The 16,643-nt window shown below is 44.8% G+C and overlaps 1 protein-coding gene across 2 annotated transcripts in view; it reads right to left on the bottom strand.

Annotated features, from left to right (window-relative positions):
- Nucleotides 1–16,643, bottom strand: part of LOC142771930 (protein NEDD1-like) — a 108,825-nt gene that overhangs the window by 19,274 nt on the left and 72,908 nt on the right. For both annotated transcript variants that reach the window (XM_075873929.1, XM_075873928.1), the window contains one exon: nucleotides 5,129–5,239. In XM_075873929.1, coding sequence (XP_075730044.1) covers nucleotides 5,129–5,239 — 111 coding nt within the window. The remainder of the gene's footprint in view (nucleotides 1–5,128; nucleotides 5,240–16,643) is intronic.

The raw sequence follows: 16,643 nt of genomic DNA, 5'->3' as shown, positions 1-16,643 counted from the left end.
CGTACGAGATTGTTCCAACCGATCCAACAAAGTCATCGTCAGCTCCGAGCGACACCGTTCACGTGGCTCGGCTAAAGCCCTATTACCCCCTTTCGACATCATCTGCGTAAATTTAGTACCAAGACGGTGCTTCTACCGCCGGGGGTTATGATACAAAACAGCCGCTAAACACGGCTGCATGAAAGAGGAGGACGAAGTGGGTTTTTCGTTGGATGCTGGTCTGACGCCATCTTGCTCGTCGGGTTCTGTGCGCTGTAAATAGATTATTAAACAAGTTACTCGTAACACTATCTATTACAGAATAAATTTAGCAGACAACCAATCAATGTGAACATTATGAAGCAAACAATGACCGGTTGTCGAAAATGTGCTGCGAAATGAGCTACGATTAAAATACTTGTATTTGCATCAGAAATCGAATTAGACAGGGAAAGCTGAGTGCATGCTGCATTTTAGAAGTAACCACCATCCCATACAACTGTTGCCAAACAAGCAGTATATAATCGGTATGCGATAAAAGCAATCCTGCTCATTTTCATATTTTGCCACATTATTGGCCTGCCCGTCTACCTAAGAAGAAAAAAAATCACAGAATATCCACAGAGTACATGACTATAAGTGGGGCGAAGCATCCGTCAGGCCGCTTGCGCTTTTGTCTGTATGTTCATTCTTGCTTCCGCCCGCCCATGCGTCCCTCTGTTCAAACGTCCGTCTGCCCGTCCATCCGTGCATCTCCTTGTCTGTCCATCCAGCCGTCTATCTAGTGAACACTCCAAGTGCCACCATGTCGCATCTTTTCATCATATATTCATCATATAGAAGTACCGCTATCCAGCAGACATTCCAGGGTCTAAACGAGAGGTGGCACAGCCGGACTACAGGAGCGGCACGTGCGCACTTTCTTACGGCCTGCGGTTCGTGTCTAGGTCCCAACTTTCACCGCTGCTAGTTCATGGAACTGTGGCCTAACCCTCGCTGAACCTTGCTAAAACCAAGTACGTTACACGCCCAGCGAGTTTAATGTGGCAACTTTTTGTGGTCAGATAGTGCTTAAAGTGCGTTTTTTGGCTTTTATCCTCAATTCAAAAGAGTGTGCGTGTGCCGCTTTTCTAGTCCGGTTGTGAAGGTGGCTGCCGAATACTACTGCGATGACTACTACTACATACATCGTGGATACACGACCCACGCCTTAAGGGGGGACACGGATTTTAAAAACCGAAAAATCAAAAAAAAATTTTTTAAATAGCAGTTTTGGTACTTCCATTCAATATTCTACCATTTCGCCAAGTATTATGCAGTTTGAAACAATATCTTAGCCGTAATATCGATTTTTAGCACCAATGCCAGTTAAATACGAGCCAAGAATTTGGTAAATAAAGGTCTTTTTCCCAGACATGCGACGGCCGTCATACTTCCCCGACAGCCGCAGATCATATATCGTTCGAAAGCGCAGCCTCTCGCCTTAATTTTAGCGCTGTTTCCGGCTCTGAACATGCGTTGGCTGTGAAGATATCCCGCTTAAAAAAGAAGTCCCAATACGCGCACCAATTGGCCAGTCCCAGCACGTGACCCGCGGCGGGCCATGCCATTGGCTAGACTAGTGTCGTCTGCATCTCTGCGTGGCAACTGTGCGCACACCGTACGCGTCAACGTGTTCGCACGCGAGCAATGATGTCTACGCCGTCGCCAAAGTTTGCTACAAAGTACCAATTTAGAACAAAAAGAAAGAGGAAGACTCCGTAAAACTTCCAGAAACGCGCTGCTGTGCCACCACCAGTTCCTGACCATGCGAAGAACGACGCGCAACTAGAGTCGAGCAGCGCCACCGATGCCGATGTTCTAGGCCTAGTCCCCCCAAAGCGCTCTTCACGACGGCCGCGGCTCTTCGTCATTGTTTCGGTACGACACTGCAATGCTGCAGCCAGAAGATTTGCGGCGTATAGACAGTGAAGCTCAAGAAAAAATTAAAAGTGCTTGCTTCCACTCTTGGTACTGCCCGAAAATCTGACCTTTTGGATCGTGATGACGCTACTGCACAAGCTAGCAATGATCTCGCTACAAGTTTTTTCATTGCTAGTTACCACTCGATGAATGCGCTGTTGGCGTCTACCAGTGTACGATTTGTGGTGGTAACCTCACGGTGCGAAAAGGTGAGCGGGATTTTGGCCTTGCTGTGAAGTTTGCTGCCGAATGCGCGATCTGCGGCGATGGTGCGGAAGGATGGAGCTCGCCGCGCGTGAGCGGCAAAGCGAAGCTCAGACCCTTTGTCATAAACACCCTTGCAAAGCATGCAATGCAGAGCACCGGAAACGGGCAAACCGCAATTAATGACATTTTTGCGGCGATGAACATTCGAGAGAGAATATGCACAATAAAACGTGGCTGGGGCACTTAAAAACAAAGCTCGTCCCCGCGGCAACCAAAGAAGCAGAAAAGTTGATGGGGACATGTGCACAATTAGCACACGATTTGTACTGTGACCTACAAATAAACAGCCCGGACAACATCGCTAAATCGCGGCCACTCGTCTTATATCGGCGTCAGCACGGTAATTGAGCTGTACACAGGACTTGTGCTCGATTATGTAGTGCTGAGCAATTTCTGTGCTGGGTGCACACGGGCACCAAAAGAAGATGACCCTGCCTACAAGGCTTGCAAGGAGGGACACGCATGCCAGAAGAACACGGACAAAAAAGCTGGGGAGATGGAGGTAGAAGCGGCACTGCTCCTCTTCCAAAGATCGCTGCAGAAGCATAAGCTGCGGTATGCGACCTTGTTGTCGGATGGCGACAGCCGCTCTTGCTTTGCTCTTCAAGATGCAAAAGTGTATGGATACATACCCATGGACAAGGACCACATACACAAGAGAATGGTCACAGCACTGCCAAATCTAGTTTACAGGCAGAAGTCCTCTGGTATCGAGAGTCTCGGTGGGAAAGGAAAACTGACTGGTAAGCTTATCACCAAGCGCATCAGCTACTATGGCTGGACTTTGAAATCGTACAAAGGTGATGTCCAGGCCGTAATTTATATGTGTGGTTTAACGTGCAAAAACCATCATACGATTATGAGAGACGGCGAAGTGAAGGGTTCCGAAAATTTCGAACACATGGGGTTCTTTACCGTGCACCCAAATCTGAGCACACGGACCTACAACATTTCCGCCTCCATCGAAAATGCAGCCACCGCATTTGGGATTCGATCCCACGACCTGCGGGTCAGCAGACGAGTACCTTAGCCACTAGACCACAGCGGCGGGGCATGTCAAGGCCATGCATAAGGCAGTCATGGCCACATACTACCAGATCGCCTCAAACGATGTCACTTCAAACCGCGCTCTCTGTCCAGAAGGCCCAGATTCATAGCGCCACCAAAACGCAGCAAAGGCCAAAGGTGAGCCTGCTCCAAAACACCGCCACAATCTGCCACCCCATGTATGTGAGGCGCTGCTTCCAGTCTATAAGACGTTTGATTAATCACTTCTTCGGCGGTGCCTAAGAGAGAAGACCCAAAATAACAACGAGTGTCTCAACTCAATGATTTGGGCACTGGTGCCGAAGGAGAAACATGCATCATTTTTTGCTGTACAAGCTGCTGTGGCAGAGGCTGCAATGAAGTTCAATTCTGGATATGGAAAAGCTTCTACAGCCATACTTCAAGAACTACAGCTAAACCCTGGTTGACAGTTGACCAAGCGCATGAGTGAAAAAGACCGCCACCGTGCGCAATCATGCGCACGCAAGCATGCTTCTGCTGAAAACTTGCAACGTGTGCTAAGAAAACAACACCGAAATGACTCTAAACCAACAGACTATGTTGTTGGAGGCTGCTGATACCATACCATTTGTGAATATTGTAAATAATTCGTGTTGTTCTGTATTATATATGAGTCTGTTTTGTTTTTTGACACAGAATCTCATCTTTGGTGTTTTTAAAACTTGCCAAAGCGATATCTTGGTCTTTAAGGCACATAGAGCCACAATTCTTGCGGTGGCTTGTAGCTGCATATGTCTGCTACGCAAATGTAGGAACAAATTTTTCAATCTAGCATTTGTAAATTTTTGTTCTTGATACTAGCTGGATCGCATGATAGAGATATCTGGAGATTAAACTTTAAGTTCCTATAAAATTGGTAATACATGTTATATTAAAAATGTAATCCTACATTTGTGTTCATTACACTTCATAATATCCAGCCATATGTCAATATTATTACTCTGGCCAATAATTGCCTTGCCATTGTTCTGATAAACAATATAGGATAAATTTTAATTATCTCCACAACCACCCAACCAATTTGAAAAGTAATTATATTTTTGAAATCAGCTTGAACAACCCTGTCTGGGTTACAATAATCATTGAATTTGGTCAAGAAATGGAAAAACTAGAACCCTCTTCGCCCCCAAAAAGAAAGAGCCAAATGCACCTATATGCCTAATATGCCAGTTTTTGTTGCATAAATAAGGTCAGAGCCAAAAATGCTGCTCCCTAGTAGCACACTGGGATGATAGTAGACAGATGATTTTCTGTTTCTTCAGTATTTTCGAGTAGGTCAAACAAAGTTCATTTTCATTCCCTCAATGTCATTTCAGAGCAAGTTTAGAGCAATTACTTACAAAAATTACTGTATGAAGCAACATGAAGCAGCATTTCTCTTCTGGAGCAGTTTGGAGCAATCGGAGCAGCACTTCCATCACTGCTTTTGCAGGCAAGGCAATGCATGGCTTGCCGATGCATGCATCTTGTAATACAGAGGTAGCCATTTGATGGATACTGAGCTACCTAAAGTCCAAAGGCAGCTATCACGTGCGGCCAAGAAGCATAGCCTTTGAGGTGGGCAGTTGCAAGCACGATCTCCAGTCACAACCAGTGCAACCACGACTACCAAGTGTAAATATTGTTAACCCATCGAGGACAGTTGATCATGGCATTCAAAGTCGCACTCGATCAGCATATCGGAGTCCAAAATATGTAACGGTGCACCATGGGACACCAAAATCTTCGGTTGCGAGTTTAAATTACGTCAATGGCACGAGAGGTGGTGCCGCGAAAGTGTCCGAATAATTGGTTGGTGACTAAAAAGACTAACATAATGTCACACAAGACAGCTGAAGCTGCAAGCACTAACCTCCTCGGCTTCCGACTCCAAGATCCGCTTTCTCCGAGACGTTTGACAGGGAGACACGGCTTGCATTGCCCCCAACCACGTCGTCCAACACCGGCATGAAGTCACTGAGACCTATCGAACAAACAAAAAAGAAGATTAAAAATAGCACAATGCAGTCAGTGTATACAACCGGGGTGAGAGGGCTGAGAATAAATTCGGAGTCGTTTTTGGAGCAGCAAAATATTGATTTCGGATCAGAAGAATCTTGCTTGGGAGCACTTAGTGGCATTTAATATGTCGTCCTGGGAGCTTGAAATACAGATCTTTAGCAATGTGGGGGTGCCAGTGCACATTTTAATTCGTTTATAATATGCATAACACTTAAACAGGTTTTAAAGGCCGTTTTTAAACAGATTATTGCCAGGTATGAACTGCATTACCTGTTTACATACCACGTGACCTATCTGGCCCTTGTAACAAACATGTGAAATAATATTTAATAAAAAAGGTTTTATTAAAAACTAGGTTTCCCGGAAAAATTTGAAAAGAAAAATGCATCACACGCAAAAAGAAATTAAAAATTGTGATTGCACTAGACTTAGTTACGTAACAGTGGTCCTTCACTTAAAGAAAAGCCTAACATGATAGCGTCAAGAGCTTTTAACAGAGGACAAAAGCATGCTGCACCGCCGTTCGCGGCCAACTCGTGCAAAACCACCTTCAAGATTGCAGTGCGGGAGCCAAGAAATCTCACGGCACCAACTATCTCCTACAGCATCTGCGTTATGACACTAAGCGATAACCCAATGATACTGATAACGCCTCTCTACACATGTAACCGCGCGTTAATAATACGGCACACTTTGACCAGTTCTTTCTTTTTTTAAAGGCCAAACACCATAATCGCGAAAATGTTCGCGACAGCGATGAACGACACGACGCAGATTGCCTTTACGCGAACAGTCGCTTGCGTAGGCAAACCTCATTCACGCGACAGCTTCAGTGAGCAAACACCACCGTTGCTTCCATGAGGCTGTCTACTCGTATCAAGAATACCGCGTAATGAGCGGTATGCAATTTAAAAATAAAATATATTGTTGTGTAATGGAACGGAAAGTGTTTACCGTATTTGCTCGCATGATCCTCGCACTTTTTTTTGTCGGAAAGCCGATGAAAAGTTGGGGGGTGCGAGAATTACGCGGGGAAAACGGTAGAACAACTCACAGAGCGAAAAAGAAAACGAAGTGGCCGCAAATCGGGATTCTCACACCAGCAACTAACAGCAAGCTTTAAGAAGTACTAATTAAAACTTACCTCAACAATTAAAGCAGAGGTTCAACACAAGACGAGATTTAATTGAGACACAAAAAGTGGAAGCAAATAGTCGAGAATTAGAATACCATACGCAAAGCTTGCGGACGTTGCGGACGTAGCGGTAGCGTTCGTCGCTCAACAGGAGCCCTCAAAAGGTAAGCGTGGGACGTCAGTATTGGGCTGATGGCTATTTAACAGAATTGTCCGCAGTTTTCATATTGAGAAATAATGTTAACCATCAACCCCAGTTTTAGGCACACGGCAGGCTCAACGCGTCTTCATGGCTTTCAGCAGCCATCACCAGTAGCAAACACGAAACTCGTAGACTCCGAAGGGCCTACCGGCGGCCCTGTTGCCGTTGGTTAGTGCATGATCTATCACTTGCAACTTGAAAGCAGCCGTACAGCTTCAGTATCGCCTCGTAACTTGACAAGGTTACCGACGCAACATACAAAACTTGGCTAAAGTGTTCTAGAAAGGGGTAGTGGGCTGACTGGAGGCCGTGCACTGATGCACTTTATGTCTCACCTGGTAGATGACGCCACCACCATTTGCAATGGAAGCGACGCGTTGCTGCTCTCGGCCAACGCAGCGCGAAGGTTAGTTTGCCAGCGCTTCAAGCACAAACTACTCTTGTGCAACTCCTGTTCATAGCCATTTTCGTTGCTTTTCTTCTTTTGCCTGAGCATATTCTTGCTTTGGCCGTCGTTCTGGCGCATGAAGTATCGCTAAACATGAGCGCGTCATCAGCGGGATGCAATACACGCTGTAAACAGCCAGTTTTGTATTGCGCTCTCGCAGTTTTATTGCCTTTAGATAATTGATTTATGAAACCACTTTCTGCTTATGAAGCACGCCGTAGTTGAGGACTCCGGAAATTTTAACGTGCACTGACATCGATTGCCTTTAGATAAAAGAGACTAATGTTTTCATGATCACTACTAATTTAATAAGTCGCAGAGTGGCATATAAGCGGCGCACATTTCTCCACCAATATGCTAGCGTTTGTACTCAATAGTAACTTTAGTGAAGTCGTACTCTCGCTAAATAAAACAATATTACTACAAACTTAAGCACCTTACGCGCTCTCAGCTGATATATTCTCCTGAAAAGTGCAAGAAAATGTGTGGTAGTGCACAGAAGGAAAGACCTATTCTAATCATGCCCAAGAAATAAAAGTGAATTTGTAATGAAGGTGTGGAAAAAAATATAGACAACAATCGTTCACGGGAATAAGTTAGAAGTTTATTTTGTGGGGCAGCACAACGACCGTACTCCACAAAAGCCATGCATATCAATCACTTTCATTTTTTTTTTCTCAAAGTGAAAGCAGATGGAAAAAGCTGAAATAGCTTGTAGAGGGCCTTGCCCCATTATGTACTTATCAGCGTGTGCAACAAAGAGCATGTCTCCTAAAACAGCCCAATAGATGCTAGAAAAATATTCACAACTACAAATAATCACAAAGAGATGCTAAATATTTTCAATAGCACACTTGGCATAAAAAAGTTCACAAAAACACATGAACACTCAACACATATTGTTCACACAATAAGTAAAGACACTGAATCAGAAGAAATACTGAAAATGACAAATAATAGACACATTTCCATTCAAATAACACGCATTTTTATAGAGATCTACAGATGTTCTCGTAGATCATATTAATCGCACTGTTGATGGTACGCCAAGGACCAAAGTCACCATTCACAATTGAATTAAGCAGAGTTGCCACTTAGTCAAGGGTTTATTGCTATAGTATGCGTGGCGAGCGGCAACATACTATTTTGCTTGTTTTTCAAATCTGGCATTCTCTTGTATTTGGGTCAGTGAAACAGAAAAAGAATATTCAGAAAGGATTAATACATCAAGTTTAACCTACACTTGTAAAATCCACACAGGAACACTATTAAATTTTTAAAAATCTTCTAAAGCAAGGAAAAAATATTTAACAGCAGCGGCTTATCTTTAAGTGCTTTGCTTTCTGGCGTTTGCCTGCTCTATCTGTATTTAGTCCCTTAATGTAAAAATGAAGTCATGTAACAACATAGAATTGTATTATTTTTTGAGAGAGCATTGAGACATGGCTTGGGCACCCAACCTCTTGCCAAAGCCTTGCTTTCACAATGGTCAGCACATCTAAAATGCTGTCTGCATGGAGCTGTTCACAAGAAAAGCAGCCTGTGAACAAGTCTTCAAGCTTCTTTATGAACCAAAATAGGCAAGCACTTGGGTAGAGGAGTCCACCGTTGTCACGAAATAGTGTCAACCTTGCAAGCTGAAAGCTTTCGTCTGGGGCAGGCGCGGTAAGTAGTATCAAACAATCTTTACAATTGCTTTTCAAAATGCACTTTCGTGCCACGTAGCCAGCAATGTAAAATATAATTCTCGAGTCGCTCCTCGCAACATGCTGGCTGTGGTCCTGGGAAGGTATAACCAACGCCTGCGCATTCGGAGCAGAGCTCGGTGCCAAATTTGTGCCTGCTGCATTTTGCGATGTGTCTCGTGGGCTACTAACTTCCAAAAGGGAACCTAGCATGCCCTCTTCGCAGTTTCCTTCACTGACACCTTTAACTAAACCATAGAATGACATGCAGTTTACTGTAATCAAAAACTGAGTTGGTGTTGGATGATCATTACTGCCAGAAAATCGCCTGATAGGGTAATACCGAAAAGGTTTTCCAAAGGATCCTGGCTAGTTTTTGCAGTCATTAGGTATTTAAAGCCAACATTTTCAGTGAGATAGTCAAGCAACTCTAGTGTAGTCGAAATGGTCACACGTAGGCCAGCAGCAGTGGAATTGCTCAGAAAGCCTCCTCCACCTTTCGTATGCTGCTCCCATGCTTTGAGGTAGGACAGAAAATCCTGCAACACTGCTGTTCCTGATGAACACAGTCTGAGGGCTTCAGCAGGGAACCGCGATGTCATCACTCTTATGAGCTGGTGGATTTTGCTGAAATATGCAAAACAGCTGTTTTCATAATTTTGTAGTTTACATTGCATGATGCATTCTTCATAGTTATGAACGGCGCAAAACACACGAGACACAAAATGACGAAAAACACAAGGACGTCATTTTGTGTCTCGTGTGTTTTCCGCCGTTCATAACTATGAACCAAAACCAACTCGCCCAAATGTCGGTGCTAATGATGCATTCTATTAAGATGTAATTTTCATTTACAAGTTGGTTATATCAGACATTTCACTACCTATTTTTAACCAGCATATGACAAGAGACGACTCACCTGAAGAACTCTTGTGTTACATCCATCCTTCCAAGTGTTGCTTCCAACTTGTCTTTGTATAGGTGGAAAGCTTGGAGGACTTTTGTCCCAAAAAGCTGGAAGGCATAGCTGACCTTCATCTTCTCAAATCCATTAGGATCCAGGTGACACCGTGTTATGCCCGGCATCACTTTAAGGGTCATGTTGGAGGAGTCTATTTTGTGAGCTTCCCTTACATGTTGCATATCAACCTGCAATGAAATCAGGTGGACCATATTGAAATGCACTTGGTTAAGCTTGGAGATAATGTAAGCATATATGAAATACAATGTGTGATATGCGTAAAAAACATCAGACTTACATGACCTGCAGGGGTGTTGAATCCAGACTTCAGCAGCGAGTTCCGTAGGCATTTGATGAGATGTGGGAAGTCAGATATAAAATATAGGTGCCGTGATGCATCACTAGGGTGTTCAATTTTCAAAGTAGTAGAGTCAGCTGTCGCTTGGATCCCAAGTACTTTCCACATATTTCTATTCCAACTTGCACCATCGCAAGTAATAAAATCCACAAAGAGCCCACTCTTTTCAGCTAGTATGGTTGCTTCAATGACAACTTTGGCGAGTGTGTCACCTTTCATGTTTCCATGTGTAGCAAAGTAACCAATAACTTGACTCCATTTGCCTTGAAATGGGACGAAAAGGATAACCATACTGTGGTCACATGGTACACCTTTGTCCTTGGAAGTTGTAAATGGACCTAAATCCACAAAACCCTCAATTGCACCCGACTTCTTCACTGAAAAATGTTCTGACAGTTTCAGTTCGTCGATGACCAATCCACCGTGTTTCTTCCAAACATCAAGCTCCGCTGTCTTTTCCTTTAGCTGCTTTAGAACTCTCTCACTAAAGCCAAACACAGTGCGGTATGCATGTACATAGCGCTACAGGATTGATTTACATGGAAGGGCTAGGATGTTATTGCGACGAAGGTGTTCATGCAGGCGAGGGCTCTTCACCTTCATGATTAAACAATCTAAAACCCAGCTTTTCGTATAGCGCAACCCATTGGGTTTTACTCTTGAAGATGCAAAGCACTGTCGTACAGCTTCCTGCTGTCTTGGTGGAAGCCTTGCAATCTGTGCTTCTAAAGTTTCTGTTTTTATAGCAGCATTCCTAATTTGCATTTGTTCCAGCTTCTTTTTCACACTTTTCAAGCGAGAAAACAATCTAGTGTTTTTTCTGGCCACAACACGCAACTTCAGCGCTGCATATTGGCAATTCCTTGTTGCTGTTCGCTTCACCCGGGCTCGTCGGATTTGCAGTGCTCGTTTCAAATAGCGGCAAGACACACATTGTGCACCTGAAAGAAAGGTGCAGTGAATTAGGTTGTAATAACTGGCAAGAAATCTTTCGTAGCGACAAGAGTTATAGCTGTCTTACTAGTAAAAATGCACATTATAAATATTTTTTTTTATCAACCTGGCGAAGACACTTAATGCTGAAGTACATTTCGTTGCATGTAACCACGTAGTGTTTTAGCTTCGTAAAAAATCGTTCTTCATAGTCTTCGTGAGATATTGCTCCAACGCAAATGCACATACAATCACTTGTTTTCAGCACTTCTGCTGCTGCCTCTGTCTCTACGGTGCCTTCTTTCAACAGGGTACCTCTGATGAACACTTTGCAGTAGCTCGCAATGCGTGACTCAAAAAACATGACCACTTTTTCCGATCGTACTTCATTCTTCGATGTCAACACGGACGTGCAGTACACAATGCCTTTATGATCTGGAAAGATGTCCTTAGTCCAGTGCGGCGATGGTACCTCAAGACAGCTAAATAACGACATAGACTTGCGGTCTTCCTGCGGATTTTCTGAAGAAGAAACTTCTACATCGATGGCCAGCTGTTCGTCTTCTGGCCTCGATGCTGCAGCGTCTGGATCCGGAGTATTTACGGCGTTTGTGTGCAACACCGTCGAGTTGCCACTCGTGCACAGCCGACGCTTCACTGGCGAAGCATGACTCTCAGACTTCCTTTTTCGAGGCGGCCTTTCTTTCACTGCTTTTTTGGCGAGATACGATGGCAAATTTGGCAAAATAGTGGGAACAGCGTCACTGCTCAACATAGGCCTCCGGCGTGGGATCCGCACTTCTTTACCGCCGATGGTGTGTACATAATCGCGAATTACGTATCGAGGCTCGAAGTGGAGTTCACAAACCGCACTTGTGTCTTCGAGTGGCTTGTCTGCACGGTGTAAATTATTCTCCCACAGTCTTCCAAGTCTCTCATCCCTGGGGACGACAAACAGTGACGGTTTTGGAGCACCTTTCACGTGAACGTAGCCCGTCTGGCATCTGGGCGCATAACAATGGTTCTGGCGACGAGGTGCCATTCCGCACTAAGTGTCGATGACCGCGAGGTGTTCACTACCAATCTACATTATTCACAACTATAAGAACTGAAAAATGGAACGTATTGACAAAGCACTGCTCAGCCGTAAACCTGCAGCGACGACGACACACAGCCAACACAGAAGCGGAGTGAAAAGGTGAAAACTCCCATTGCTGACGATGGTAGCGCCGCCACGCGGGCACTCAAGAAAATGAAAACTCGTTGACATTTTTTGCGCCACAGCAACGTACCCTCTCCCCATAGAGTGGGCTCACTACCCATTATTCTAGAACACTATAACACGGTGCAACGCACACTGGCCACTTCGGCTTGGCTTGAGTTGGATTGAATCTCTGTGCAATAGTACGCTTGATGCTTAAGAGATGGCGCCAGATGACGTGCGCCATCATCATCAATGGCTGGAAAGAGCAGACGACATTATTGTAGCAGTTTTCGGGGGTGCGATAATTACTCGAGGAAAAAAGAAATCGTATTTTTGTTGGGCGATGTGGGGGGTGCGAGAGTTGCGCGAGTGCGAGGATTACGCGAGTAAATACGGTACTATTGCTTTGCAGCACTTATTTTTATGTGCACGTGCATAAACTTTACTTTGGCAGAGAGGAGCACGACAGGAGGTGGTGATTTTGCAGCACATGAAGAGAACCGGCAGTACCTCAGTCATGTACATCCTGTTCCGGCACTTAAGCACAGCACTTCTGGGCAATGGGCGACGGTTTCTAAATCTGGCAAACCGAGTGATTACACGAACACTACCACGCGATACGTCGCGTGAACGCCCTGTTTCGTCGCTCATAGCATCGCTAATTGCTGTCGCGTGCATTTCCGCCTTTATGGGGTTTGGCCTTATCGTAGGTCATCACCGTCGATGTAGAACTCCAGATAATACATCAACTTGTGATTGCCGCTCCGCGACTCGCAAAAAGTGCTCGCGCAGCGCAGGTAAGTAATTCGTGCCCACGCAAACAAACTGCCCAACGTACAGAGGCCGGTTTTATTTCACAAGAAGAAAAGAAAGAAAACGAAGTCACACTGCCGCCGACCAAAACACCAATCGAGCCAAGCCTAAAAGCATAGCCCAGACCCTGCACGCATGCAGCGATGCTTTTTAAAGCGCACGTTGAGAGTTTAGGTTACAAAACGGAGCAGTGGCAAATCAAGAAAACTGTGCCACGTGATCGCCGTTGCATCATGAGTCAGGAATAAAGCGCCGAGGTGCTCGTTCATATTTGAAATGGTTTGAAAGTGCGTTCTGTCACCACAGCTTCACGAATAACCGAGTGCTTCTCTCTACCTGCAGACACCGATGCGCGGAATTCGCGTGTGATGGCCTTTGTATATGCAAAATGCAACGAGAAATCACTTCTCTAAATAAGTTAGCAGCTACTGGGCGTAAACCGGGAATAGGCTGCATGCGCTCTGTCGCTCATGGAAGTAATTTTGAGAGCCCACGTGCACACGCCAGAGCATGCAGGAGACGCGTCACATGCAAATGACTCCACAATTACAGTTACTCACTCATGGCAAATGTACACGTGTAGGCGCCCAAATGAAGCAGCATCAACACGAAAACCACAGCGACCGTAGGAACGCGCTAGGCACAACAAAGAAACCGAGAGTCAACCCCGCTACCCTCGCCACTCGACTATGTGGTTTTCACAAGGCGACATGGGAACCGGAACACACAGCTTAGCTAGTAGAAGCAGCAAGCTCGATGCACGGCAGCCCATTTTTGCGGGGTCACATATATTTACAACAGTTTAGAGAAGATTATCGCGGCACCATGGGAAACCTTCGTCACCAGAAAAATAAAAAAAGAAACGCAATTGGGCACGTTTTATCAGTCAACTCAGCCTTTTTTCCCACTGAATCTGAGGTTGGCATGAAAAATCTAGCTTTCGAGGCTGTTTTGAAGTAGTTGAGCGCAATTTTCATAATTTTTATGCTTTTGGAGTAGCTTGGCACAAGAAAACGGAAATGTATCAAAAATGCGCAATATGCACAGCTGTCTCACCTCTGATACAGTCAAACCCCTTTATGTGAGACACTGATGTAACAGACAAATGGGTATATTAAACACTAGTATGCTTACATTGAAACAGGTGTTGGCGAAAAAACGTATACATGGTACCCAGCTTACACGAGACACTTTATATAAAGACAATAACTGCTCCCCAGTGCATGTCTCTTATAACTGGGTTGAACTGTACTATAATTGTAGTGTGATGCTAGACACTACTACAGTGTACAACCACGACTTTAATACTATCAGAACTAGCAGTAACCCAGATGACACCCCACCAGTAATGATAGAAGAAGTCAGAAAAGCTTTGGAGAGCATGCAAAGAGGCAAAGCTGCTGGTGAGGATCAGGTAACATCAGATCTGCTGAAAGATGGAGGACAGATTGTGTTAGAAAAACTAGCCAGCCTGTTTACGAGGTGTCTCCTGACGGGAAGAGTACCAGAGTCTTGGAAGAACGCTAACATCATCTTAATACATAAGAAAGGAGATGACAAGGACTTGAATTACAGGCCGATTAGCTTGCTCTCTGTAGTATACAAGCTATTTAAAAAAGTAATAGCTAACAGAGTAAAGAAAACATTAGAATTCAATCAACCAAAGGAACAAGCAGGATTTCGAACAGGCTACTCAACAATCGACCACATTCATACTATCAATCAGGTAATAGAGAAATGCTCAGAATATAACCAACCACTATACATAGCCTTCATAGATTATGAGAAGGCGTTTGATTCAGTAGAAATATCAGCCGTCATGCAGACACTGCGGAATCAGGGCGTCGTTTAAGTATATATAAACATCCTGGAAGAAATCTACAGGGGATCAACTGCTACCATAGTGCTTCATAAAGAAAGCAACAATACCAATCAAGAAGGGTGTAAGGCAGGGGGACACAATCTCCCCAATGCTATTTACCGTGTGCTTACAGGAGGTTTTCAGAAGCCTAGAATGGAAACAGTTAGGTATAAGAGTTAATGAAGAGTACCTTAGTAACCTGCGCTTCGCCGATGACATTGCACTGCTGAGTAACTCAGGGGACGAATTGCAACTCATGATTACGGAGGTATACAAGGAGAGCAGGAAGGTAGGTCTTAAAATGAATCTGCAGAAAACGAAAGTAATGTACAACAACCTCGGAAAAGAGCAGCGCTTCGAGATAGCTAATAGTGCACTTCAAGTTGTAAAAGACTATGTCTACTTAGGGCAGGTAATAACCGCGGAGCCGAACCACGAGATTGAAGTAACTAGAAGAATAAGAATGGAGTGGAGCACATTTGGCAAGCACTCTCAAATTATGACAGGTAGATCGCCACTATCCCTTAAGAGAAAGGTATATAACAGCTGTATCTTGCCGGTACTTAGCTACGGAGCAGAAACCTGGAGACTTACAAAGAGGGTTCAGCTTAAATTGAAGACGACGCAGCGAGCAATGGAAAGAAAAATAATAGGTGTAACCTTAAGAGACAAGAAGAGAGCAGAGTGGATTAGGGAACAAACGGGGGTTAAGGATATCATATCTGAAATCAAGAAGAAGATATGGACATGGGCCGGGCATGTAGTGCGTAGACAGGATAACCGCTGGTCGTTAAGGGTAACTACCTGGATTCCCAGAGAAGGAAAACGGGTTAAGGGGAGACAAAATGTTAGGTGGGCAGATGAGATTAAGAAGTTTGCGGGTATAAATTGGCAGCAGCAAGCACAGGACCGGGTTAACTGGCGGAACATGGGAGAGGCCTTTGTCCTGCAGTGGACGTAGTCAGGCTGATGATGATGATGACTACAGTGTACTAGAAGGGGAAGTGTGCTGTGTGCGGCGCGTTCCAATGAAGACGAGGGGGCCCCCGCAGCGATGAAGCAGGTTGAGTACAGCCTGGGGGCGTTAGGGGACGCTGCGACCCAGAGGAGCGCGTGTGTCAACACATGTTGCACTGTTAGTTTGGCTGTTAACGCGTGACCAGTTCCTCGTTGCTGGTATTTCTCGCATGGAATAACTCTGCTCCTCGCCAGATTGTGCTGTATGTGACTGAAGAAATTGCGACGGTGTTTGCACTTGTCTACTGGAATGAGAAAAATATGGCTGAGAGACGACGGTACAAAGGAGACGACTTTTGCTTTGTGCCAAATCGTAACAGCGGCTCCCGTTCGTGTAAAGAGGCGCACTCCTTATTTCGGGTGCCGTTGAACCTGAGCGCCGGGAAAAATGGTCGCGGAACATCAAAAGAGGTGATCGAGTCTTCAACAAGAGCAGCACTGTTTGTGAGCGACAGTTCGAAGCAAGGTTCATACAGCGAACTTTCAAGACGACTATATCGACGCAAAGGTTATTAAGACCCCCCCAGAGACTTACTACTCTTATCAAAAGGTGCCATTCCTACAATTTTCCCTGATGCTCCTAAATACCTTTCAAAATCGCTGCCAAAAAAACGGAAGAATCACAACCTTGACGATATCAGATTCTCCCCAAACCGAAGCGAAGACGTGAGAGCAACACGTTGTCAGAAGTTGAGTCGAACGACGTTGATAGAGGCAGTTCAGTCGATGATGTTCCTGAACATAAATGC

This window comes from Rhipicephalus microplus, chromosome 9 (genome assembly GCF_043290135.1).
Source record: "Rhipicephalus microplus isolate Deutch F79 chromosome 9, USDA_Rmic, whole genome shotgun sequence".
NCBI lineage: Eukaryota > Metazoa > Arthropoda > Arachnida > Ixodida > Ixodidae > Rhipicephalus > Rhipicephalus microplus.
Note: the sequence above shows the minus strand (reverse complement) of the source record. Positions and strands in the feature narration are given on the sequence as shown.